The sequence below is a fragment of the Ursus maritimus genome, unplaced genomic scaffold (assembly GCF_017311325.1).
Source record: "Ursus maritimus isolate PB19 unplaced genomic scaffold, ASM1731132v1 scaffold_26, whole genome shotgun sequence".
Classification (NCBI taxonomy): Eukaryota; Metazoa; Chordata; class Mammalia; order Carnivora; family Ursidae; genus Ursus; species Ursus maritimus.
Window position 1 is genome coordinate 4,301,473 of NW_024425119.1, and position 24,428 is coordinate 4,325,900.

At 55.5% G+C, this 24,428-nt stretch overlaps 1 protein-coding gene across 9 annotated transcripts in view; it reads left to right on the forward strand.

The window, feature by feature from the left end:
* Nucleotides 1–24,428, forward strand: part of TSPAN9 (tetraspanin 9) — a 198,403-nt gene that overhangs the window by 151,726 nt on the left and 22,249 nt on the right. Inside the window, exon 1 of one of the 9 annotated variants that reach the window (XM_040642043.1) lies at nt 14,033–14,180. The exons of 7 other annotated variants lie outside the window; for them this stretch is intronic. In XM_040642043.1, coding sequence (XP_040497977.1) covers nt 14,100–14,180 — 81 coding nt within the window. In that variant the 5' untranslated portion in view covers nt 14,033–14,099. Of the gene's footprint in view, nt 1–14,032; nt 14,181–22,363; nt 22,541–24,428 lie in introns of those variants that run through there. One more of the 9 variants, XM_008704870.2, reaches the window with a different exon arrangement.

A 24,428-nucleotide genomic window follows, 5' to 3' on the forward strand; every position in this document is an offset into this window, starting at 1 on the left:
CCCCCCCCCCCCCCCCCGTTGTCAGGACACGTGGGGCTGAACACCGTCTGCAGCTGCTGGGGGGCCAGCCTGCTTTGTGCTGAATTGTGGTTTGTGGCTTTTGTTTGTTCCCACAGTGCCCTTCGTGAATGTCATGGAGTTATCAGGACCTTGCTAGCAGGAAAACCGAGCAAGTGGTGCTCTTCCCAGAAAACTATGTCAGCTCTTTATGTCTCCTAGGGAGAGCCTTGGCTGGGAGTTGGGACTTCTGGGTTTAGACCCAAAGCCAACTGTCCTTTTATCCCCTGTTCTGGGGCAAAGTCACATGCCCTCATTTCCCCACTCCAAAGATGGGGGTGAAGATTATTACGACTTCAAACCTCAGTCCCTAGCTAGGCCATGCGGATGCATTGGGAGACGTCAGCTGAGGCCATTTAGACCACAGCAGCCGATGGACCAGTTGGTGCTTAGCTCCTGGGAAACGTGGGCCACCGATGGCCACCAGCCCTTGGGCATGCAGGCTGCACACAATAATGGTGGCCAGCTGCAGGGCTGGCCCCTCGGCTAGCGTAACACCTTCATCCCCAAGGTGTTTGCTGCTGTATTTTCTCTCTAGTTGCCCCAAAGGCGTGGTACTCCCTGAAGAGGGTCAGGTAATACCCAGAGAGGGGTAGGGGAGTTTCTCTGCAGTCACCCGCACGGCAGGACGTGGCTGGAATTAGACCCTAGGGCTCCGAATTCATCCTGTGACACTAGGAGCCTCCTGTTTTCCAGGCCTGACTCTCTGCATCATCCTGGGAGGGAAAGGAGGGAGCAACCTGGGCTCAGAGGGCAGCTGGGATGGGGAGTGAATAATGGGGGCCAAGCACGGCGAGTTGCTGCCTCCTGCCTTGCTCACCTTGCGGCGTGCACGCTGCCAGTATTTCTGTAAGGGATACGCGCGGCATACTTCGGGCGGATACGCGTTGGTACTCTCAGCGGACACGCGCGCACTTCTGCGGGGGAGCACACCCTTGCCCCTCTTGGTTTTCGTTTCTGTCTCCTTTCCCCGTTCATACGATCATTGTGCCTGTGTTCCCGTTTCCCTAGCCCCTCCGTGGGGGAGGTGTGTTTGCCCTGGGAATCACTTTATCGCTGCTCCGTGCCTGAATGCGATGCCCACGGGCAGGCTCCGGGAAGGGCGGGGGCGGGGGGAGGGGCTCTTTTTAGCCTTTTCGGAGTGGCAGCAGCGGCTGCTACAAACCTGTCTTCTGGCTCTGCAGAGCTTCCATCGGATCTGGAGACGGGTTAGTTGTATAGGTGAGCCCCGGCAACAGTGCGGCTGAGGCTGAAACCCAGGTGTTCCTGCTTGTCACCTGCTGCCCTGGGCTTGGCCTCGGAGGGTCATCGGGAGTTTCCGACAGCCTCTGGTAGGGCGGTGCAGAGGAGGGAGAGAAGGAAGGGGCTGAGTGTGGGGGAGGAGAACAGCTAGGAGTTTGCAAGTTTTAAAATGGAATAAAGGCAAGAGAATCTTGATTATATTATAGGGTGCGAAGAAGGAGGGCATCCCCAGGATCATAGGTACAGAGAACAGGTCTGACGAAGTGGGGCCAGGTATTATGAAATGGCTCCTTGTGTCCTTCCAGCTTCTCATTGTGGAAATTTTCGGACAGGTGCAGAAGTAGATTCATGTAAGGAACCCTCATGTACCCGTCACCCAGCTTCAGTGGTCTCCTGCTTCCTTCCTCATTTTCCTTCTGGAGTGTATTTGGATTCAGAAGGCCCCACTGCAAGCTGAGGTGTGCGTGGGGTGAACAGGGTGGGGGAGAGGAGCGGCCCTGGGAGGATCGTGGATGGTCCACTGGAGTCAGAGCTCTGCCCCAGGGGGCATTTTCTGTACTCTCCACTCCCCATGTCTTCACTGGCCAACAGCAGTGGCTCTTATTACTTGAGTGCTTGCTATGTGTCAGGCATGGTTGTAGGCACTTCCCATGCTTTACCTCACTAATCCTCACAGCGATCCTCTGGGGACGATTCTGTCAGCCTTCCCATTTTATGGCTGTGGAATGGAGGCTCAGAGAGGTTAGGTCCCATGCCTAAGCTCACACAGCTGGGCAGTAGGAAAGCAGGATTTGAATCCAGGCTGCAGGCCTGCAGAGCTCTTGTTCTTGTGTGTTGTTAAACTGCCGCTTAAGGGTGTGAAGGTGGGCACACACATCAGAATTGCTTTCTACGTGGCCCCTGCATGGCTTTTGGGGTAGCCCAGTGTTCTTCCTGGGAGGGGTTCTCCCCTGCCCATTAAAAGGCTTGTTTTTGTGCTTAAAGGGGATAGTTGACTGATCTCTTCTGCCAGAAGGGCAGGTGTCATCTTTCCCCACCCGCCTGTGTCTGGGCTGTTGTCCTCATCTGTCTGTGGCCCAGGAATGACACTTACATGGTGGGAGGTGGAGCAGGAGTGAGGCTCTGGGTTTCCTGGCATTAGCAAGCTGCCAGGTTTGTGGAATAGACACTCTCCACTGCCAGCCTTCAGAGAAAGGAGTGGGGAGGCATCTAAGCCGTAAGGCTATATCTTAGGATCGGCTGCTGGTTTTCCCTTCTTGGTCGCTTTAGGGGCAGCCAGCCCCAGCCTGCGTGGAGAGCACCAGCCTTTCCTGGGAGGGGGCAGTCTAGGCCATCCAGCCCCCAGGCATCTCTCCTTCCCGATGCTCTGCTCCATTAGAACTGAGCCCTCTACACAGGGGCTGGGACCCCCTAAGTAGGAGAGAGATCACTCTAGCTTCCTGCTGCCCTTTGAAGCTTACCATGACACTGAATTTTTTTCTTGTCTCTTGGGGAAGAAAAGTCATCGGGTCCATTCATTCCCCTGCTTTCCCACTGATAACCCTCAAAGAGTAAGTGCCCTGTTTGTAAAGTGTACCTAGTGGGGAGACCTCCTTTTGATTGACACACTGCAATTTAGCCTCATAGCATTGTAGCCCAGTATCATTGGCGTCTCCCTCTTTCCTCCTCATGTCCCAGGACGGGCGCTCTGCATGGTGGACCGTTCACTGGTGTCCATGGTGTTAACTGTGGCTGCTTGTCGAACACCCACAGGTGTGTGGTCCTACACTGAGTGCCTTACCCGGTTCGTGTGGGGACCCTGAAAAGTAGTTACAGTTCCATGTTCTAATTCCAGAGCAGATAAAACTGAAGCTAAGAGAGGTTAAGTAACTTTCTCAGGGTCACACAGCTGGTACCTGAGGGTGTAGGCATTTACACTCAGGGTTGTCTGCCTTGAAATCTGGTGTTCCTGATGCTGTCCCACACGTGTCTCTACTGTGGTATTAAATACGAGCGTAATATTATCTCCTGTGATGGAATGTAGATTTGATATATTATAACAATAACACTGAAATGGCATGGACGTTTGAGAATTGCGGCTTGCTGGCTGTTGCTGTAATTACGTTTGTGTAAGAAGAAATATTAGTGATCAATAAGCATGAGAAAGAATGCAGAGCATCACTAGACATCAAAGAAATCCAAGTTGTGACGATAACACCGTGCTCTTTTCGTGTGTTTCCCTAGATTTTCCCACCGATCACTGCTAGTATGAGGTAGCCCTTCAGCAGTGTTGGGGGAGGGGGTTGAGGGGAGCCTAAAGTGCCCTTCACACTGGACAACGTTGCAGAGAAGTATGGAGAGCCTTCAAATCGGCCCCGTCCTCTGACCAGTGACTGCAGTTCTCAGAATGCACCCTGAGAAATGGATCAGAAATGCTGTCGGATGTGCCATATGTGAGCGTGTTCATTCAAGAGCAGTTTGTAGTAAAGGAGAATTAGAAACAACTGGAAAGTCTTATGTCAGGGGAACGGTTAGACCAAGTATGCTACGTCTGGGGTGAGTGAGTTTGGGGAATGGCTAAATATGACGGGGGGTGGGGGGAGATGTTCGCGGGGTAGTACACTTCTCACACTGTAAAGTGTGCTCTTGGGCCTACGGTTCTGAGCGCTGCCAAACGCGTGTAGTCACATGACCACCACTGCACAACGGGAATTCAAGTGAGCAGAAATTGTTTGCTGCTGCGGGTATAGGGGAAATTCCTAGATGTAAGAACGTGTATGTGTGTGTGCCCGCATAGGACCAGAAGGGCGTCACGGAACAGACATCAAGCAAAATGGTCAAGGGGGAATGGGCGGCATGATTTTGAAACCAGGGTTTTCCTGTCGCGTCACAGTTTTTTGCCTGTAAAATGGTGGAGCTGGGCGCTGGAGCTCTGACCCGTGTGCTCAGCCCGGTCCTGGTCCACTCCGTGGGTGTGGCTCCGGGCCTGTGACGGGCCCTGACCTTGGGTGGAGGTACTGGCCTTGGGGTGTGCCCAGTGGGGCTGGGGAGGCAGTCGGCGCTGCCAGCCCGGGGCTCTGCTGTGTCACTGGGCTCAGTATAGAACGGAATGCTGCTAGCCAGGGCCGTGTCCTGATGAAGAGCAGTGGAGGGCAGAGGCCTCTCCCCTGCCCCCTCCTCACGGCCTCTGCCAGGCAGCTGCTTGAAGTCAGGGCTTCAGCATGTGGGGGGCTACTGGCCTTGGCGAGGAAGAGGTGGCCCGTTCTCCTGAAGACCTTCCTTCTTCTGGGCAGGGAGCAATCCAGATCAAGAGAGGGAACGTTCTGCCATCCTGCCCTCTTGCTGCCTCCCTGCCCCCTCTGGTGTTCCTCAGGCCACCTTCCGGGGGTCTTCCTCTCGGGGCTCCCTCAGTCCCCTGGGGTGGCATTATTATGAATGTGATCCCAACAGGACCGCTCCTTAGCAGGCCGGGAGAAGCCTGCATAAGTGACACTGGCCCCAGCACTCAGGAGCTGCTGATTCAAAGCCCTGAGCCAGGGTGGGGAGGAGAGAGGGCAGCCAGGGAGGGGTCTGCCACCTGCCGTTCCCTGGATTGGGGCAGGCATGCCTTCTGCCTGGTGGCCTGGCACCCTGGGATTGCGCCCAGCCTGCCCCTCGGCCCTGAGCTTCCTCTCCTACCCATCCTAGCGACCAGCGAGGGCAGCTCCTGTTCTGGGGAGAAACAGCTCCTGGGAGTGGGACGTGGCCTGCTCAAGCTCCCACCATCAGTTCCGGGCAGAGTCCCGTCCTTGCCTCCAGCTCCCCAGGACAGGGACGGTCCCTGCCCTTCTCTGTGTGCTCGGCTGACAGAACGGGACTGTGCAGGGGGGCTTGCCTGTGCTCTGGGCCGAGGGGCATGCTGTTGTGTGTTGTTGTGGTGCTGAATGTGCCATGAGGTCTGGTGAGCTCTCCCTGGGCCTGGGCACTCAGTGACTATGCATGTGATCTCCAAGGACCCTTCGTGCTCACTCCTTACCTCACAGGATTTCCAGCAACACTGGCTGTTGGGCATTGCGTGTCCCTCTGTGGCGGCTGCTCCCCGTACCCTGTATGCATCCCCTGTCGCCCAAAAGTGAAGTGTGAGCCTGTCCTCAGAGGCAGGGCATCCAACAGGAACTCTGGAGGAGGACGGAGAGTCCCTGGGCCTCTGAGCACCACCTCAGAATCAGCCTTAGAAAGTCTGGGTTTGAGTGCACTGGTATTTTGGGGAGGGGATGGGGGCTCAGGTTGGGCCTTAAAACCAAAAGTAGAGAAGCTGACTCAGTATGGAAGCATCCCTCAAGCCTGCCTTCTCCCTAAGTTAGTGTGTGGCCGTTGGCTTCTCCGCGTCATCTTCTGCTGGTCTAACCCACCGTCTCTCCACCCGCAGCCCTGAATCTGTGGATGATCTCCTGTGGGCCAGGCATGGTGCTAGGCCTCTGCCCCCACTGCCTTGTGGGGTTCCCGTTACAGCCCTAGGCGGCCGGGCTGCTGTTGTCCTTCCTTCTGCACATAGGAGGGTCAGAGAAGCTAAGGAACTTGTTTGGCATTCACAGTAGCTCTGGGCACAGCAGCTCTGTCTGGCTGGAGGTGCTCACTTCCCACAGAGTTGCCCCACTCCCCTCGTCCCCAGACAGCTGAGTCTTGAGCTGAGGAGATAGGGCCGTTGGCTAAGCCGCTTAGTGCAGGACCAGATCACAGCCAAGACAGCATCAGTCCTGGGCGTCAATGAGGGGCAGAAGCCAGGCTTCAGGCCCTGCCTCTGCTGCCCCCCTCTAGCTCCCCTGCTGTGGGCCCTCCTTGCCCAGGTTTGGCTGAAGAGGGCCGTGAACGCCCCATTGCTTTCCTGTCTCCTCTGATATGAGTTCTCAGGCCGGCAGAGAGCGTGGCCCCGTGGCCTCTGACGGGTGGCAGGGATGCAGAAGGTAACTGGGTTCAAGGCCACTGCCTTTGAGAAGCCTTCTGTGATTGAGTTACCCCTGCCAGCCATTAGAGGTCTCCTCTGTCCCCACATGCTCTCTGGTTCTACACTCCTGGGAATCAAAGGCTTACTGGCCAGGCCTTGGCTAGTCAGTCGAAAGCACTCTGGCCTTTGTTTGCCATGCGTGGGCCCCAGGCAAGGCTGTGCTCTCCCAGCTTGCTTCCTGTGCTCTGCTGGGCGTGAGCCTTAGCAGCAGGGCCTGTCTGGGGCACTTTGCCCCGCAGTGTACTCCAAGGTGACAGATGCTTCAAGGACACGGATTTTTATCCCAACGGTCTGCTTGGAGGCGGGGAGATTACTTTGTCTGTGATTCAACTTTCTTGCCCCAAACTCTTGTCCCCTCTCCACGAGACTCAGCCGCAGGGACCCTGGTCCCCACAGAGAAGTGAGTTTAGGCAGGTCTCATTCTCACCCTGGGCCTTCCTCTGTCTCCCCGAACCTCCATAGCCCCTCGGCCATTCCTGCAAGATGTAGGGAAGCCCCACCTGCTGCATCTCGACCCCAGCCCGGGAGGAGGCCAGGTCCTGCAGCCCTCCCAGGAGGGGGAGGCACAGGGCACAAAGATGGAGGCAGGAGAGGCTGCTGGTGGTGTACGCTGGGGGGCTGCTGCGGAGTGCCTGGCAAGGTCCACTTTGGGGGAGGTACTTTGGCATCCCCCATGCCCCATTGGTCCCTGTGCTGCAGGCAGACAGTGAGCATCAGTGGCAGCAGGGCCCACCAGATGGTGAACCCCCAGTGGCTCCCCCGAAGGGGACCATCTGCTTGATGGTGTCTTTAGTCATGGGTGTGAGAGCCCGAGTAATGGAGGAGAAAGGGCTAGTGGAGCCAAAGCTTGCTGGAGTTCTACAGCTGAGAAGGGAGGGTATGTGGTTCACTAGGTTTGCACCGCCCTTGCCAGGCTCTGGAACATTCTCATTGGGAGAGTGGCTGGGCTCTTGCCTCCCTTTCCCGAGGACAGATGACCCAGCTTTGTCTCTCAGTATCCAGCAGCATGCTGTTGGAGCTTCATGGACCTACTTCTGCCAAGTCTCCCTCCCTCATGGCGCCTTAGCTTCTCCACTCCGTGACACCCGGGCTTCTGGGGCCGACGCATCTGTGTGCTGCTTTGTTCCTGGGATGAAGGGAGGAGAACAGACCTCCCTGAGTCCCAGGTACTGTCCATGCCCCCCTTCCGCCCCTGGCAGGTGCTGCTTCTCCGCCTCTCACTGGCAGCGTCTGGTTCTGGAACTCAGCACCACTCTGATCGGACCGTCCTGAAGCGGCCAAGCGAGCAAGCAGATTCCTGGACCAAGGCACGTTTCTTGCACCTGCTAGCCGGTGGAACAGCCCCGGAAGGTGCCAGGCCCATTTCCAGTTCTCGGGCTGCTGCCAAAGGGAGGTGCCCAGGGGGTGCAGGAAGGACAGACGGATGTCCTCAGACCTGCTCCTGGGCTTCCACCCTGAAAATGGAAAGGGAAAGTTGACTCTTGCCAAGAGAGAAATGTTTTTCGGTTTTATTTTTCTCAAGCCACTTTTGAATGTTCCGAAGGAGGAGAGCAAGTTGAGTGGAAGCCTAGCTGTGTTGGAGGGAAAGGGAGTGAGATGGGACAGGGTTTGCCCTCGATTTGCCGTATGACCATGGACTGCCTCTCTGGGCCCCTGCTGCTTCTAACCGTGTAGGGAGAGGGCTGCCCGCTCCCCTGGCCTCCCCATTTTGCTTCCTTGCAGTATGTTGGCTGCCAAAATAGTCAAACGATGGGTGAGGGAGGCCTTAGATGCATCTCCCAAGCCCCAAACATCCTTTGCTCATGGCACCAAGGTGCGGCCGGAGGGGCCATGAAGTGTAGCTCACATTGGGGTTGGTTCTGTGTCTGTCTTGTGCACTTTTGTGATTGTTGAGGGCGCTCGGTTTGGTGTACTGGAGTTTCTGCTGGGCAGACTGGGGCAGTCTCCTCCGAGTCTAGGGAGCATGGGGCTGCCCACCCCCCACCCCGGCCCCCTTCCTCTTCCCAGCGTCAGTGACCCCTTCCTAGGACGCTGATGAGCTCAGTATAACCACCCTGGGGATAGGAGGACTATGTGGCAGGAGGGCTTGGACCCAGGTTACCTGCTGAGAATGCTCCCTAGAGTGGAGAGGGGAAGGCACGTGGGCATATGGCAGAATTTCCCGTTTGACAAGTTTGGGATTCCAAGTCCATTCCCCTCTCAACGCCAGGGAACAGTAGCCCAGTTGTTCCAAACCCCTGTTATCTGGGTCAGTGCACCCACGTCCTTTCTGACCATGACCCTTCAATTTTTGGGCCTCGTAACAGCCTCATTTGGGGCAGAGAGAGCCAAACTAGAATTGGTGGCTGTTCAGAACAGCCCTGGGGCCTTCCCCGGCTCCCCTCTCCCAAGTGCTGCTGGCCATCCTTGCCGGCCCAGCTTTGGGCAGCTCATGGAAACAGCTGTGGGGCTTGGCGGTGAGCATATCTCTGTTCCCGAGGGTGTAGGTGAAGAGGTCGAGCCTGCTGTGCGGGCAGTGGAGTCCTAGGCGACGTGGGGCAGCTTCCAGGATAGATTGTCTGCAGCGTGTGTGTGGCTCCTGGGTGATGGTGGTCTGAGAAGAGCATGGTCCTAGGGGAATAATGGGTGGAAGGAAGGGTGTGGGCTTGTCCAGAGCAAAGTAGAGGAGTGCTGGGCTCCTAGAAGGTACTCAAGAAATGTGGATTGCTTTGGACACTGAAGAGTTTATTGAGAAAGCATCTTGGGAATGGAGGTGGGCCTCATCTGGGCCTGGCCAAAGGCATTGAGAGACAGCAGAAACAATCTGCCCAAGGCCTGTGAAGTTTACCAAAGGTGGAGTCAGATAGAGAAGCTTCATTCTGGTTCCGGCTGATGAGATTTGCTGGCCCACGTACCCCCTAGGGAAAGAGCAGTGGTGGCCAGTCATCTGCCATGTGGGAGTGTAGGTCAGCCTGGGGGCAGGAGATGGGCGAGAAGCCCTCCAGAGGTCTTTCCTGCTTCAATTCTCTAGATCCTCAGAGCAGAGAAAGCACAGGGAGTCCTGAGAGAACGTCAGGCGGAAGTAACTGGCAAGGTCTCAAAGCCTCCTCAGAGACAGACTTGGTGGATGAAGGAGCCCTGGAGAGGAATGGGGTGCTCCTGTCCACAGAAAAGTACCGGGGGGGGGGCACTCACGGAGCAGGTGCAGTCAGCTCCATTCCCCACGGCTGTGTCTCTTCTATTCTGGCTCTCTAGTCTTGGGGACAGGCTGATAGGGAAGGTTCAGATCCCCCGAGCTGGCACGTCTGCCCAGCCCCCTCTCCGCTGGTCTCAGCGCCAGCCACCTAGATGATGTGCTCATTGCTGTCTTTTGTGGACTGCCCTCTCTGCTGTTCATTTCCCACTGCTGGCTCCCAGACTCACAGAGAAGCCCCTTCACTATGTTGCAGAAATCCCCCCAGCCTCCTGCAGCCCCACTGCAGCCCGTCGGCTTCGGTTGCTAGAATGGGGCAGTGTGCGCCGTCAGTGCACATGTGCCGGTGGGGCGGCGTGGCCTCTGGAGGATGCTGGAGAAGACCGCCTCTTAACGAAGTGACAACCAGTCTGTTTGCCTTCCCCCACCCGTAGCCCTGCTTGGCCTCTGCGCATTAGAGCAACAGCCACTTCATTATAATCAGGGAGCAGATGGCTCCCGAATGCCTCTTTGCTGACCCGTCTGTCCCCAGAGATGTTGATGAGCGGCCCCTCACTTGGCCACTCACACCCGTAGTTACGTCTGTGGTGGTTATTCCTTTGAGGGCCTGCGGTTCCCCGCGGCACACTCTCCACTTACCTCTGACATTGTCCTCCTTTTCAGGATGGGCTGACGGCAGCCGTTCTTTGTGGGACATTGGGTGGTGGCGGCTAGGGCTGGCGATGTGGGTGCGTGAGCCTGGACCGTAGAGGAGGACTGTGCACAGCCCATCTTTGGAGACAAGATCCCACTCTCTTTCTTTGAGTTTTGAGATGTTGTGTCCTCCTGGTTTTCCTACTGCTGCTTTGCTTCGTCCGTTTGTCCACAGCTGCTTGTTGCTCTGACCTGATGTCCCTGCACATCCCTCTGGTCCATCCTCCCTCCTGTTCTTTCTCTCCCTTGGCAAAGCTATCTAGCCTCTTGGTTTTAGCTGTGAAACCCGAGAATAACCTTTTGCATGTATAAAGTACTTTGTAGTTTGCAGTGCGTCTTTATGCATGTTACATTTGCTCTTTACCATCAGCCCGTAGAGTGGGGTAGTTCATTCATTCTTTTGGATGATCAAACTTGGGCCCGGTGTGCTTAAGCCACAGTTTGTTGGGTTACACTTTGAAGCCACAGAGTACGTGGCCAAACCGTGTTTTCTGCTGGCGGCTCTGCAGCCTTCCCTTACCACATTTCCCGCCACATTCCGGGGTCTCCATGTGCACCTTCCACCAGTTCCTCAAACTTGTCTTCCTGCTTCAAAAGCCCTCCTTTGTCCTGTTATTGGGCTTGGTAATAGGTCCCAGCGCCTGCCCAGCTCTCAGACCTGAAATTCTGCCTGTCCCCTCCCCAGCTGTCCTGCACCTGTCTGTCTATACTGCCGTTTCCCTCGGTCGGGACTCCTTCACCCATTATGCACTCATTAGGTTCTTTCCTGATCTTCCCAATCCGCAGTTTCTCTGATGTAATTCACAACTGCTGGATTCTTCTTCCTAGTTTCTGAGCCGTGTTCACTGCCCTCTCTCCACTCCCACGCAAGGTACCACCATTGTCACCATCACTTGGGAATCAGTGGAGACCATGCTCCCCATCCCCATCACCTGGACCTTCTGAGCTGGTGTCACTCTCTTAATGACGTCAGGCACCCTATGGACCACCTCTCACTGTCTCTGTTCCCTCCCCGTCATGCTCGCAGCACCTGGGGTGGCCCCCAGGAAGTGCTCCCATGTCCTTTCCTGTTTTCCTTCCTTCCTGCATTGCTGTGTGGCTCATGCTTTCCTTCGTGCCCATGATTCTTCCCATCCCAGTGATCATCCCATGACAAGCCAGTCCCCTTTTCCTTGAAGATTCCATCTCAAGTTCTACTTCTCTTCTTCCATGGAACCTTCCCGAACTCCTCCATGTAGAACCTCTGAGCTTCTTCCATGTTCTGTCTGTCCTCAATCCTCGCTACTTTTCACTCGTGCTGGGTTATTTATGGGCGCATCCGCTGTTGCAGTGGGCAGAACCACATCTGATTTATCCACGAAGAGAATATGGATTCTTGTTAGTGGCTATTTGCTGCCCACCTCCCGCCTAACAGGCAATGTCCTCAGGTTCACGTATGTTATTTGGTTTAATTCTCAGATCATCCCTGCCCAGAAGATATCCTTTTCTTTCTTTCTTTCTTTATTTTAAAGATTTTATTTATTAATTTGACAGAGAGAGAGGCAACAGAAGCAGGGGGAGTGGGAGAGGGAGAAGCAGGCTTCCCGCTGAGCAGAGAGCCCAATGCAGGGCTTGATCTCAGAGCGCTGGGATCATGACCTGAGCCAAAGGCAGAGGGTTAATGACTGAGCCACCCAGTCGCCCCTCCTTCTCTTTATTTTGCAAATGAGGGAGTGGCCCCAGAGAGGTTAGGTAATTTACTCAAAGCCTCCAAGTGTGAGTGGTGGAGCTAGGATTTGAACTCTGGATGTCGGACTCCAAAGCCTGCATGCTTTCCCCTCACGTGGCGCCCCGTGGTGAGCAGTGTTGACTGCTTATGTGGCACGTGGGGAGAGCTACCGTGCTCAGTCAGTGGTTTGTCTGCTGCTGTTTGCCACAGGGCCGGCCGTGAAGGTCATGAGCACTCCAGCTTCCCTGGCTCCTTTAACAGCCCGGTGTGGTTCTGTCACCCCTGCGTTTATCGGCGCGGTCTTGGTCTTAGCCATATTTCTGTGTGCGCCGCCCTCATGGTAATGAGCCCCTCGCCTTTGCCCGTGTGTAAAGCTGGACTGCCTTTTATTCGTCCTCAGATAATTTCTTTTAAGCTTCGAGGGATGCCTGAGGTTCTATTTTGGGATCTGTTGGACAGGTCTGCATCGGCCGTATCATTGTCCTTCAGCATTTTTTGCAAACTTTGATCTAATCCCCTGCGAGCTTTGTGCTTCTAGAATGAGGAGTTCGCTGCTTTTAGAATCTCCCCTCATATGCCTCGCCTTTTCACTTGCCTCTCATGTGTCTGCTGTGTTCGATGTGTGCGAGTGAGGCGCCCATTAGAGTCGGGCATGCTGAGGGCCAGGCTCCGTGCCCCGTCGCTAGGGCTGCCTGTCCCGGCGCAGGCCTGCCCCGGGAAGCCCTGTCTCTGCTCTCACCCCCAGGCCCAGCCTGCCCGTGCTGAGGCCAGCTTCTCAGCAGTTGTGGAGGTGGCCCCTGCCAGGTTAGCTGGCTCACAGCATCGCGCCTGTGACACCAGAACCCATTTCGGGTGCTATGATGGAGTGCCTGAGGTATGCCGCGCTCGGCTCTGGGACTTCTGTGCCGATCGCAGGCTGCCAGGCCTGGGGACAGCCAGGTTAATGGCCGTAATGGGCACGGCGACCTGCCCCGAGAAGGGGCTTGGAGCCCGGGAGGGATTAAAGGTGGCGCAAAGTGGACGGGGTGGCAGGTGGGGATGGCATCCTACTCCAGCCCATGTGCTCTCTCGTCTCCTTTGGGCTTTCCCTCCCCCTCTGCTCCCTTTCTTCATCTTTCTCTTTCCCACCTGTGTTTTGGGAGTTACCACAGTGATGAGTGTGCCAAGATGAGAGCCTGGTTGTTGGCTCCATACCCTCATGGGTTCCTTAAAGAGGCTGCAGGCATGTTAAGGGTGGAAGGCTGTCTTTGGAGCTGGTTAGGGAGCTTTGCTGGCATGCAGAGCAGCCACCTCCAGGACCACAGGAAGGAGAAAGCACTCAGCGTGCACCTGCTGGGCCACGTGCTGTCACGCAGGCGCCCAGCACCTGAGAAACCGGCAAGTGTAGTGCTGTTCCTTTCCCAGCAATGATGAAATGCGCTTGCATCGTGACATTCTTCCCTGGTGTGAATGTACCAGAAGGTATGGGGAAAAGGAGGGTGCTAATGATGGGAGGGGTCAGAGAGGGGAGAAGGAAGTTGCTTCCTCTTTAAAAAGTTGATTTCTGGTTATAAAATTAATATGTGATCATTGGAGATTATTGGAAAGAATAGAGAGATTAAAAAATACAGCATAAATTAAAATCACTCATTATGCCATCTTCCAGAGATAACCACTGTTCACGTTTTGGTGAGTTTCTGGGTGTGTGGGGTGGGCTGGCGGTTGTTGAAAAGGATACCTTTAGTTATAAACAATGGAAGAACATGGAGGACAGTGGGTTCTCAGCCCCCACCTTTCCCCTGGGCTGCCTGGGCCCCCCACTCTGAGGGCCACCACCAGCCGAATGCCACTCGGAATGAGGCAGCTACTCAGCACCATGCTTGAGTACTGCTGGGCTCAGGGTGGGGAGCTAACCTGGAAAGAGGACCCTGCTCTGGGAAGCTCCTCGTTAAGGTGGAAGCAGACAGTGACTGGGACAGCTACAAGCTCATGGGTCAGCCCCTGCCCCAGGGCAGAGGTTCCTAGCGGGCGGCCATGGCATCTCCACCCGGACTTCCAGGAGCAGCCACCATGTTGGTCAGCTCTGGGTCTCTGGGTGACTGAGGCTAAGGGATTGTCTTTCACCTTGTAAGTTCTAATTCTGGGTGCCCGTTCTGCCCTGCAGAGCTTCATGGAACGAGTCCAGACAATGTGAGCCATGGCAGTCCTTCTTGTACGTAAAACCTGCCCCCGTGTGCCTTGCCGCCTGTCCGCCAAACACCTCTAGGCCCCCGCATGTGCTCCTCATGGGCAGCGTGATTTTCACACCCTCTGATGCCGGTGTGGCCGGGGAGAGGTGGAGCTTCTGGCAAGGCTTCCTGGAGCAGGTGAGACGAGAGTGGCGTTTGGAGGGTACCGTGATGGCAGTGAAATGGGGAAGCCCATACCAGGCCAGGGAATGGCATGCAGGAATGTTCATCCGCGGCAGGTGTGCGCACATGCCTATGCGAGTGTGAGCTCTTGCCGAGGCCAGGCAGAAATCCCAGCCCCCTGGGCTCCCCCCAGCCCCATGCCCTTATATAGCTGTCCTCACGCTCCCGGAGCTCCGGGGTGGGGACAGAGCCCTCCCCCTACTGTACTCCTGCGGGGAGCTCGCAGCTAGCTGGGCTGGAGCCGACTCTCTCAGGATCGTCTTGTCATCACAGCCGGAGTCAGCTGTTGGTTTGGGAAGCCTTCCCTGGTCCAGCGTTTCACCGTGCGCAGCCAGAAATATAACCCTCCTGTTTGCCAAGAGCACTGGATCTTGGCAGGCATCGCATGGCCTATTTTAAACTAAAGGGAGCCGAGAGGTGCCTCCCAGGCTGAGCCGAGGACCCTTCCCTTGTGGCCCCGGGGCGGGGGGGGGGGCTTGTCACTTTCTCCCACCATGGGCCAGTGGACAACTGTCTTGTGGGGAGGGTGCAGGGGATGGGACATAGCACTGTTTCAGGGCAGTCTAGAAGAAGCTTTGTATGATTACGTGGTGAGCCCCAAACTGCCATTGGGAGACTCGGTTTGTCTGCTCTCCTGTGTTGCCGTGGCCATGTACGGGCGAGCTGTGTGTCGTCTGGAGAAAGGGGCGTGCATGGACCTGCCCTTCCTCTCAAAGTGCTCCTGTGACCTCGGAGAATGGGACATCTCCTGAGCCCCTATCATCCTGCTTCATTGGCCAAAGTCCCAGGCAGAGCCTACTCTAAGCAGACCCAAGTTTCTAAGCAAACCAAATAAAAAGATGATAGAATTCAACTACTTGTGAGGCTGCCTGCTGGCTCAATGAACGAAGTAGTAATAATCACTCATGAAGGATTGGGTAGAGGCCAGTGCTCCGGATCTTAGACTCTGGATCTGACTGGCTGAGCCCTTCACTGGGCAAGTTTCTTAATCTCTGCGAGAGCCTTGGTTTCTTGTCTGTAAACGGGGATGATAGCAACACCTACCTCATCGGTCGTAGTGGGGGTGCAATGAGTTAATGGGTCTGAAGGACAGGCGCCTTCCACAGAGAAGTGCCGTGTGAGCTTGGCTACTGCAGTGGCTGCTGCTGGGACTTCTGTAGCCCGTGCAGAGTTCCCAGAGCATCACCAGAGACAGACTGTGCTTGCGGTGGTGCTGGAGCCCGGAGAGGACAGGCCACTGATGGGCCCAGGGTCAACTTAGGTCGAAAATAGCCGTCCTCCGTTAGGGGTCTGCAGAGCAGCACTGGTTGTCCCCCCAGGAGCCCCATCATAGGGGGTAGGATGCCAGTGGTGGTGGTGACAGGGTGTTCTTTCCAGAGGATACATAGGAAGGGGTCTCAAGGAACAGCATGTCCTTGGGGATCGTTCTGTCGGCTCTGCCTCAGCCCAGTGGGGCGCACTCGTGACTGGGCAGATGGATGCTTCTAGCCCTGGAGATTCTGATGCACAGGTCTGGGGCAGGGCCTGGGCATCTGCAATGTCACAAACCTTCTCGGGTGACTCTGATGCCCAGCAGGGGAGCGGACGGGTAAGGACGGTGGAGTCAGCCAGAGCTGGGGACGGAGCCTGACCTCACTGCTTGGTCTGGGATGATTGTGCCTGCCTCCTCGGACTGGTGTGGTAGTAAATGGAATAATGCCTTTAAACACCCAGCCCAGAGCCTAGTGCGTGGGCCTGTTCTCCAAACGGCGGGGTAGGGGTGATGTTTGAAGCATGGGTGCAGGAGGCCTAGGGGGGCACTCCTTTGTCGGGCTCCGCCTTGCCTTCTTTGGACCGCGTGCTGACCGCCTCCAGGACTCAAGGTTCTTTCCCATACCTTTTCAATCTTAGACACCCTCTTCCTTGCCCCCCCAACAACATCCCCACATTGGAGGCCTAAATGGAGAGGGGGGGTCTTCTCATTTTAGAGGTGAGGAGGATGAGGGAGAGCCATCTGCAGGTCCACAGAGAACTGGACTCTGGTCCTCAGCCTTGCCCTCCTCCTGGGTTGGGGCCCCAGCTGCTGTCTCAGCCAGCTTGTGCCCGAGCTCCAGGCCCCACACCGGCACTCAGCACCTTTCTCCACCAAAAAGAGAGCTGGTGTGAATGACTTGGCTCTGGCTCATCCGTCTGCTGATGACACTGATTACAGCGGTAGTGACGATGACATTATCCAGTGCCTGTGGGACTTTCACTGGGTACCAGGCACTGCTTGAAGTGCCTTCTGTGCTTTAACTAATTTTAGCTTTGTGACAACCCCAAAGGAGGTACTGTTAGCAAACCCATTGAACAGATGTGGCAGGTGAGTCTCAAAGGAGCTGTGAGTTGCCAAGGGCCTTGTTTCCAAGTGTGCCTTTCCCCAGTCTTGTTCTTTTAGTATTGAGTTTGAGTCTGTTTTCATGAGTGACCCACTAATGGTGACAGGCGTGGATGCTTCTCTCGGCGATCTGTAAGCACTGCGCAGGAGGGATGCTCCGGGCACGCCTGTGTGCTGACTGTTGAGCGAATTGTATTTGCTGGTTTCCAGGGGACAGGGGAGAAGCTGGAGAGAGGGCGGCAGCTGTCCCATCGCCAGGAGAGCTGTTCTGACGCCAACCTGCCCACCATGTGGGCTTCCTGCTGTAGTCATCAGCTCCCCTTTGTCCCCCAGAGCCCAGAATAGCAGTCTGCAGTCAAGAGAGACAATGAGGAGTGAGGCACGTGGCTCGGCTGGAGGGCTGATGGGTGCAGGACAGTCAACCTTGGGGCTTCCGGCCTGGCTTGGTCTGTCCCGCCAGCTCCGGGCTTTTTATAGCGAGGCTGCGTTAGGCGAGCCCAGAGAGTTGGTGCATGGACCGCATCTGACTTCAGCATGTGGACCCTTCGCAGAGGTGGCCTGAGGAGACGCGGTCCCTGGGCTGACCTGGGTTTGAGTCTCTGCAGCAGCTGACTCGCCCTGCCCACAGCCGCATCGCGTAATGGGAGCAGCCGGTCAGTGCAACTGAAAAAGGAAACGGGCCGTGCCCTACCCAGCTCTATTATTAAACTTTTCTCTAGCACTTTCTCCCCACTCAGCCCTTTGCCACCATATTCCTGAGATTGTCCCGGTGCCACCCCAAGGGGATGTGGCCATGCTAAGCTGGTATAGGGAGGACAGAACGGGTGCCGGGTTTGGTTTCATAGAAGCACCATTGGGATTTCCCTTTTTTTTTTTTTTTTTTTTTGTGGCAGACGAATGAGTAGTTTACAGAATGAACTTCTTTGGGCACTTAACCCCATAATCCAGAAGTCATAGAGCCTTTCCTTTTAGGTTACCCTTAGCATAAGGCAAGTCTTGTCTAGACTAGACAGATGCACTGTGGATAAAGTCTTGGTGCAAAGCCAGTAAACACACCCTTGAGGATATGGCGGTACTGAGAAGTCTTAGCATTCTCGTGGGTCCAGAGAAGAGTGTCTGGTTCAGGGGACGTGTGGTCCGTGAAGGAACAAAGCTGAATTTCCCCTTCGTATCTCTGAGGCATGGGCATCTGCTCTTGTTCGTTTCCTTGAATGGAAGGGCGTTCTTTCCCTCATCAATCACATCCTTGTAGGCTGGGCTGTTAGCTGGTCACTCATCCCTCCCTCCCTCCCTCGGCACCTCCCTATCTTCCTTCCTCCCTCCCTCCCTTCCTTTCTTCCTTCCTTCCTTCCTTCCTTCCTTCCTTCCTTCCTTCCTTCCTTCCTTCCTTCCTTCCTTCCTTCCAGGAAGTTGAGGTTTACAGCAAAATTGAGGGGAATGTATAGAGGTTTGAGATGTAGCTCTTCCCCCATCAATATCACGGACCAGAGTGGTACATTTTTTACTGAGAATCAACCTGCATTGACACAGTAATCATTCAGAGTCCATAGTGTACCTTAGGGTTCACTCTTGGGGGTGCACCTTCAGTGGGCTTGGGCAAACATACACTGTCACGTATCCATCATTGTCGTATCATAGAGTGCTTTTACTGCCCTAAAAATCCTCTGTATTCCACCTGCTCACCCCTGCACCCCTGCAACTACTGATCTTTTCACTGTCTCCATAGTTCCGCCTTTTCCAGAATGTCCTATGGTCAGAATCACACGGTATGATCGCAGATTGGCTTCTTTCACTTAGCGACATGCGCGTAAGTCTCCTCCGTGTCTCTTCATGGCTCAGTAGCTCATTCCTGTTCAGCACTGGATGCGATTCCATTGTCTGGATGGGCCACCTCTTCAGCAGAGGTGGGGAGACCTGCCCCCACAACTAGACCCATTCCCCCATCAAGACTTATTTACGGAAGTGTCTCCACTCCTACCCCCTTTGTGGTTTTGCCCTTGCTTTCCATTTGTTGGGTGTCGGGAGCCAGGGAGGTGATGAATGAGAAGGTGGGAGGAGAGTGGTTGGGGCACCGGCGGTTGGAGGGGGCAGGACGGCCAGGCCCGAGGCCTAGCCATGAGCTAGTGAGAAGCCAGGGAGCCCAGACCCCGCCAGTGGGGGGCCTGGCGCTGCCCAAGGAGTGTAAGACGGTGTTGAACACAGCCCTCGGTGCCTCAGAGGTGATGCGGCAGGGCCACTCAGAATCTGGGGAGGCCCTCCCGTAGGGGTCAGCGCAGCGGGTCCCCGAGGCCAAGGCCACAGGCCTGCTGCTCGGCACCTCGCTGTGACGGGAGGTGTCTGGTTCCCTACAGAAGGCGAGGAGGTTATAAATAGTCGATGACGGGCTGCCCTAGCGTAATTGCCGATTTTGAGAGCGCCCTGGCTAGGGTTAGGAGGGATGGACGAGGTTAAATTCGGCCCTCTTGGCTGATTGGCATTTCTTGAGCGGGGTGTTAATCCCTTCAGGAGGTCAGATAAGCTCCCTTGTGGCGCCCCTGATCTTGACTTTGAGGCCAAGTTAACTCTTTCAGGGGGACTACCGAAGAACCCCAAAGTTGTGACTGCTCCATATTGCCTAAAACAGAGCAGAGCTGGACTTGGGCAGGGCCCATCCCAGGCAGGGTTGGTTCCTGAAATACAGAATGGACTTCGCTCTGTGACCATCGCTCCAACCAGGCCATCCAAACGGACGGCTGTTCTGGGACAGCCTTTGGTTAAGGAGGACAGAAACGACTTCTCCCTGGGAAGCAGCAGAGGCCTCAGGGAGCCTGCCTTTGCAGAGTGTCAGGAGTGAGTTGGGTGGCAGGCGCCTAGCAGGCAGCACTGACGATTGGGGATTCCTTCTCCCACCAATTTTGTGTGCCAGCAACCTCCACAGTCTGGTGAGTTAGGCAACCCTTCCCTGTCACGTTTCCCATGACTCTCAAAAGTAAAAGCAGAAGCTTGCCTTCTGCAGTTCACTGGGCTTTGGAGTTTCCTGCTCCTACCTCGCCTTCTGGACTTCATGCCTCACCCTGTTTGCAGAGTGAGGGGAAGTTTCTGGCCCTGCTCACCCCACAGGGGACTCTGGGGGCAGCAGGTGGGTAGTTCTCTGCTGCCAGCTCTGGGGGTGCTCAGTCCTTCCCCTTCAAGCACGCGGGGTTCTGGCTCGGCTTTCTTCTCCGAGTCTGACCTGCTTCTGTCCCTGAGCCGGGGGTCCCGCTCTATTTCCTTCTGTGATGGAAAGGCCGTGCTCACAGGTTTCTTGGAACCTCCTCTTTCTAGGACCGTAAAACCTGGTCCCTGCGGAGTGTCACGGCCCCTGATGGGCCGTCTTCTGCTTTATGGCTGCTGTATCTCGGCAGCACTCACTCCCCCGTCACAGAGCTGTGGCATCCAAGAACAACAGCGACTGCTTGTTCTATTATAAACTCAACTAGCTGAAACCCGCTGAGACGCGGGGGGTATACATTATCCCCAACAAGCTCTCCTGTTCAAAGCCAGGCCCCTTCACTGCTCCCACCCGGCTCCCCTTTGCTGGCATCTCAGCAAGGTTCCTGGAGCCTGCCTGCTGGCTGTCCCCTTCCGATGCCCTTCCTACCTGCTGCGATGGCTTCTCTCTCACCACCAAGCGCGACAAGTCAGGAGGCTTTGGGCAGAGGACTAAAACCGCCAGTGCCCAGAAATGGAGAGGATTGGATTTTATTCCTTAGGTTTCTTTATGCTCTGCATCTGAGACAGATGCCTCTGAAGGAGCAGGACCTTAGCTGGTCTTGCAGGGTGACTCAGGAGAAGGGAGATCTTCCTGCCAGACAGGGGCTCTCTGGGTGACGATGAGTGGCTCACAACGGTTGTACTGGGAGATGAGCCCATGGTCGGCTCACGGAGGACCTTGACTCTTCGGCCAGAGGGTTTGGGCTCCTCACCCAGGCAGGGGAGCCAGTGGTGCTCCTGAGCATAGAAATGACATGGTAAAAGCAGTCTTAGAAGGAATAATTGGGCCAGGGAAAGAGGGGTGCTGGGGTGGTATTGGCAAGTACGGGGGTCTCAAGGGCTAGTTGAGAGTTGACCCATCTATCTGCAGGTGCAGCTTGACAATGTCTTGGGTCGAATCTTCACCCTGGTGTCCTTGCCCACAGACTCTGGGGAGAGCCTTCGTGTCTAAGGGCCATGGGCCCAAGACGTGTTCTCTCTATCTGGGATATATTCTGGGGCTTACAATCTCCCTGGTGTTCTCTCTGCTGGGGTGGGAAGGACAAGGCGGGCCCTCCTTTCCTGGAGGGAGGAAGACCTCAGGGAGCATTTTTGGCCTGGGCAGTGTAACTTGTCATCTCCTTCGAGCAACAAAGGGCAGAGGGAGCCATGACTCCTTCCCTGGGTTTTGAACTGCTATTTGGTATTTGAGACCAAGATGTCAGGTGAGTTGGCTCTTATCCTCCATTGTCCCCCCTCTCACTGAGGTTGCAAGCAGCTTGGGGTGACCCCACATCCCGAGCACTGTTGGTTAACACCATGCCCTGACCTCTCTCCTGGAGCCCGGTGCCTGCTCCTGGGTTCTTCTGCCATGGTTGGGAATGATGGGTCGGTCTGGGAGCGGGCTTCCCTTGACGACTCCCCGCAGAGGTTCCCCAGCAACTGAATGCACCTGGTCTCCGTGGACAGCATGGCGTGCTCCTGGAGCCCTCTGCAACTTCGCTGCACCCCTCCTCACTGCCTCTTGTGCTTCAGGTGAGGGCCCGAGATGAGGTGGCTGAGACATAAGTGACGGTGACGCCTAGACAGCACAGCACCTGGGGAGCAGGAGGGTGCGCTCATTTAATTAGAGTGCGTGGGTCTGAGCCCTTAGCATCTTTGGAAAAAGAATTTTACGTGAGCATCTGCTCTATACCCAGCACTGTATTGACACAACCTCGGGAATTTGGCGTGGCCTCCAGTTTGTAAGTGAGAAATTAAGGCCCAGAGAGATTAAGTAGCTTTCCTAAGGTTGCACAGCCAGGGTGGGAATTTTAACTCACTCGAGGCCATCGACTTTATAGCCCCCGTTCCGTCTTTTTCTTGTTTGCCGGGGCTGTTTACATCCCGTGGCATTCTCTCCGAGCTGCTCCTTGGCACCCTGCCACTGCTCCCGGGATCTTGGGGATGCCCAAGAGGCTTCATCCGTGTCCTAAGTGCTACTTTAGAGGAAAGTTCTCAAGGACAGAGGATTTCCAAGTCTCCTGGTCCCCTTCCTCTCTTTGTCCCTCCCATGCACAGATATTTATTGAACGTTTATCACGCGCCCGGCGCAGCATAGCACCCTGGAGATGCACAAGGAACAAGCCAGAGCTCCCTCATCTCCTGGAATTCATGTTCTAACAGGGAAGACAGACAATAATAAACAAACACTTCAAGTCATAACAGATTGTCATACAAGATGGGAAGGAAGCAAGGGAAACTTGAAGTGTAAGAATAAACCGACCACGTGACTACCTAAGGAAGCACATTCTGGATGAAGGAAACAACAAATACAAAGTAGTGTGGGGCGCTTTGGGAGCCCACAGAGGTCAGCGTGGACAGAGTGAGGAGGCGAGGAAGGCAGAGGCCAGATCATCGCGGGTCTCGCAGGCTGCAGGAAGGATTTGGAATTGGGAGTTTGAACAACGACCATTCTGGCTGCTCTGTGGCAAGTGGGCTCTAGAAGGGCAAGAGTGCAGGAGGGAAAGCAGAACAGAAGTGCAGCGGTTCAAGAGGGGATGGTAGCCATGGACATGGAGAGAGTGCAGCGGTTCAAGAAGGGATGGTAGCCATGGACATGGAGAGAAGGGGATGGACCAGAGATGGAACTTGGAGGCAGAACCGGCCGGATGGGGGGATGGACAGCGTAGGACACAGGGTCGGGCAGAGAGCTGCTGGTGACTCTTGGGTTCCCTGCGGCTGGAGCATCAAGATTTCTCCTGTGAAGGTATTTAAGGAGAGATCCCTGTGAGGCATTTGGGTGGAGAGAACATGTTGGCGAGTGGGTGTATGAGTCGGGGGCCCAGAGGGGGGTGCCCACTTCTGCCCTGTGGTGGTCAGGAAGGGCACTCTGAGATCCTGGGAGGTGCTCAGTGCTGCTTGACATGGTTCCTGTCACTGTCTGTGCTTAATGATGACGAAGGAAAGAAAGCCAGATGATTGCGTGACTCAGCCACACAAAGGAAGGGCCTTGGTCATCCCTGTGGTCATGTGCCTTGGGGTAAGGGCGGGGATGTAGCTGCCTTTGATAGGACGTTTCTGGGCTGCACTTGTGTGGGCTGCACTTGGTGTTCATGGCGGTGGGGCTTGCTCTTGACCATTATGGTCCTTGACAGTATAAGTGGAGAACCAGCTGGGCACCGCACAGAACAAATTGTACCATCTTAGTCCCATCCTGCTGGGAGCTTGCCTTCAGGAAAACATAGCTCCGACTTGAAAAACGTTACCTTTTGGAAACCCACTATCTGGGAGGTGCAGTGGGAGATGTAAAATAAGAGTTGGCTTAGGCAAAAGCAACAAGGAGTGAATCATTGCAAGGCAAATATGTTAGGTGCCGTGAGTGGTCAGGTGTTCGAGTGCGCGGACATGGAAGCATAAGCTGGAGGAGGGGCAGGGTGGAGGTCATGGACCCTTCATGGGAAGGACGAGTGTGGCTGGTGGGGGAAGAGCTAGAAGAGAGGCATATGGGCCAAAGCCGTGGGGTGTATCACAGAGGGACGAGTACCCAGATTGTATGGGATAGAGGTGCTAATAATGAAAAGATGAGCTCATCGAAGGTCTCCAATGAACACCTTGCTAAGGAGTTCCAGGGGTGGCGGGAGCCTCCAGGGTCCGCACGATGAGGCACGGTGTGCTCTGGGCAGAATGCTTGGATTGCGGGGGCGGGGGTTACCACCAGGGGCGCCTCCCAGTGTTCCTGCCAGAGGGGTGAAAGCAGGAAGTGGGCTGTGGGCATGGAGACAGATGCAGGAGATTTGCAGGGATGTGGCCGACGGATTCGAGATGGATGAGACGCGGAAGAGTAGCGATGACCATGACAGTGGCGCACCTCCATGACATGAGGCCGTGCTCTTGTTCTGAGAGCTTCACCAGTTCTATTCTATTTAATTTTCACAACCATCTTGTAAGTATACTACGTGGATTTTTTTGGAGATCGCACTCTTCTCTCCATTTTACAGATGAGGAGTCAGAGTCACAGAGGCCAACCAGCCCAGTTACATTTGGGAAGGGGTAGAACTGGGGTTCAAAGCCCAGGTGTTCACTCCAGAGCCTGTGCTCGTAACCGCTGGTCACAGATCCAAGTTTTAACTCCAGAATGGAAGGAGAGGTGAAGGAAATATGTCCCCGAGGTAGGGGGCGTGGGTGCAGCAGCACATTTTCAGGAGACTGGGACAGACACCCTGATCCGGAAGACATTGTTCAGAGTACCAGCAATGGCATGGAAAAAAAGTACTGCCATTCAGGGCAAGCAGAGGACCTCGGGCATTCTGTGACCCGGGGGACAGCGTGGGCACCGGTGCGGGGGGCGCGATCCTAACCTAGGTCTGGTGTTTTGGGCGTTCATGGTATCATGCCCACAGGCAAAGCCTGGTGAACCCCAACATGGACTGGCGCCCCCTCCCGCAGCGGTGGTTCGGGTGCTGGCTAAGCACCCCTCCTCTCTGGGCCCTGGTGACCTGCTTCTGCAGAAGGAGCGGAACCTGGAGGACTACCTGGGAGGCTCGCTTTCGCAGAGGTCAGAATCTTCCTGCCGTGAAGCCAGGCGCTCGTTCCCCTGAGCAGTTGGTACCACGGATGTTAAAGGTTCTGGCTCCGAGTAAATTTTTTTTTTAAAG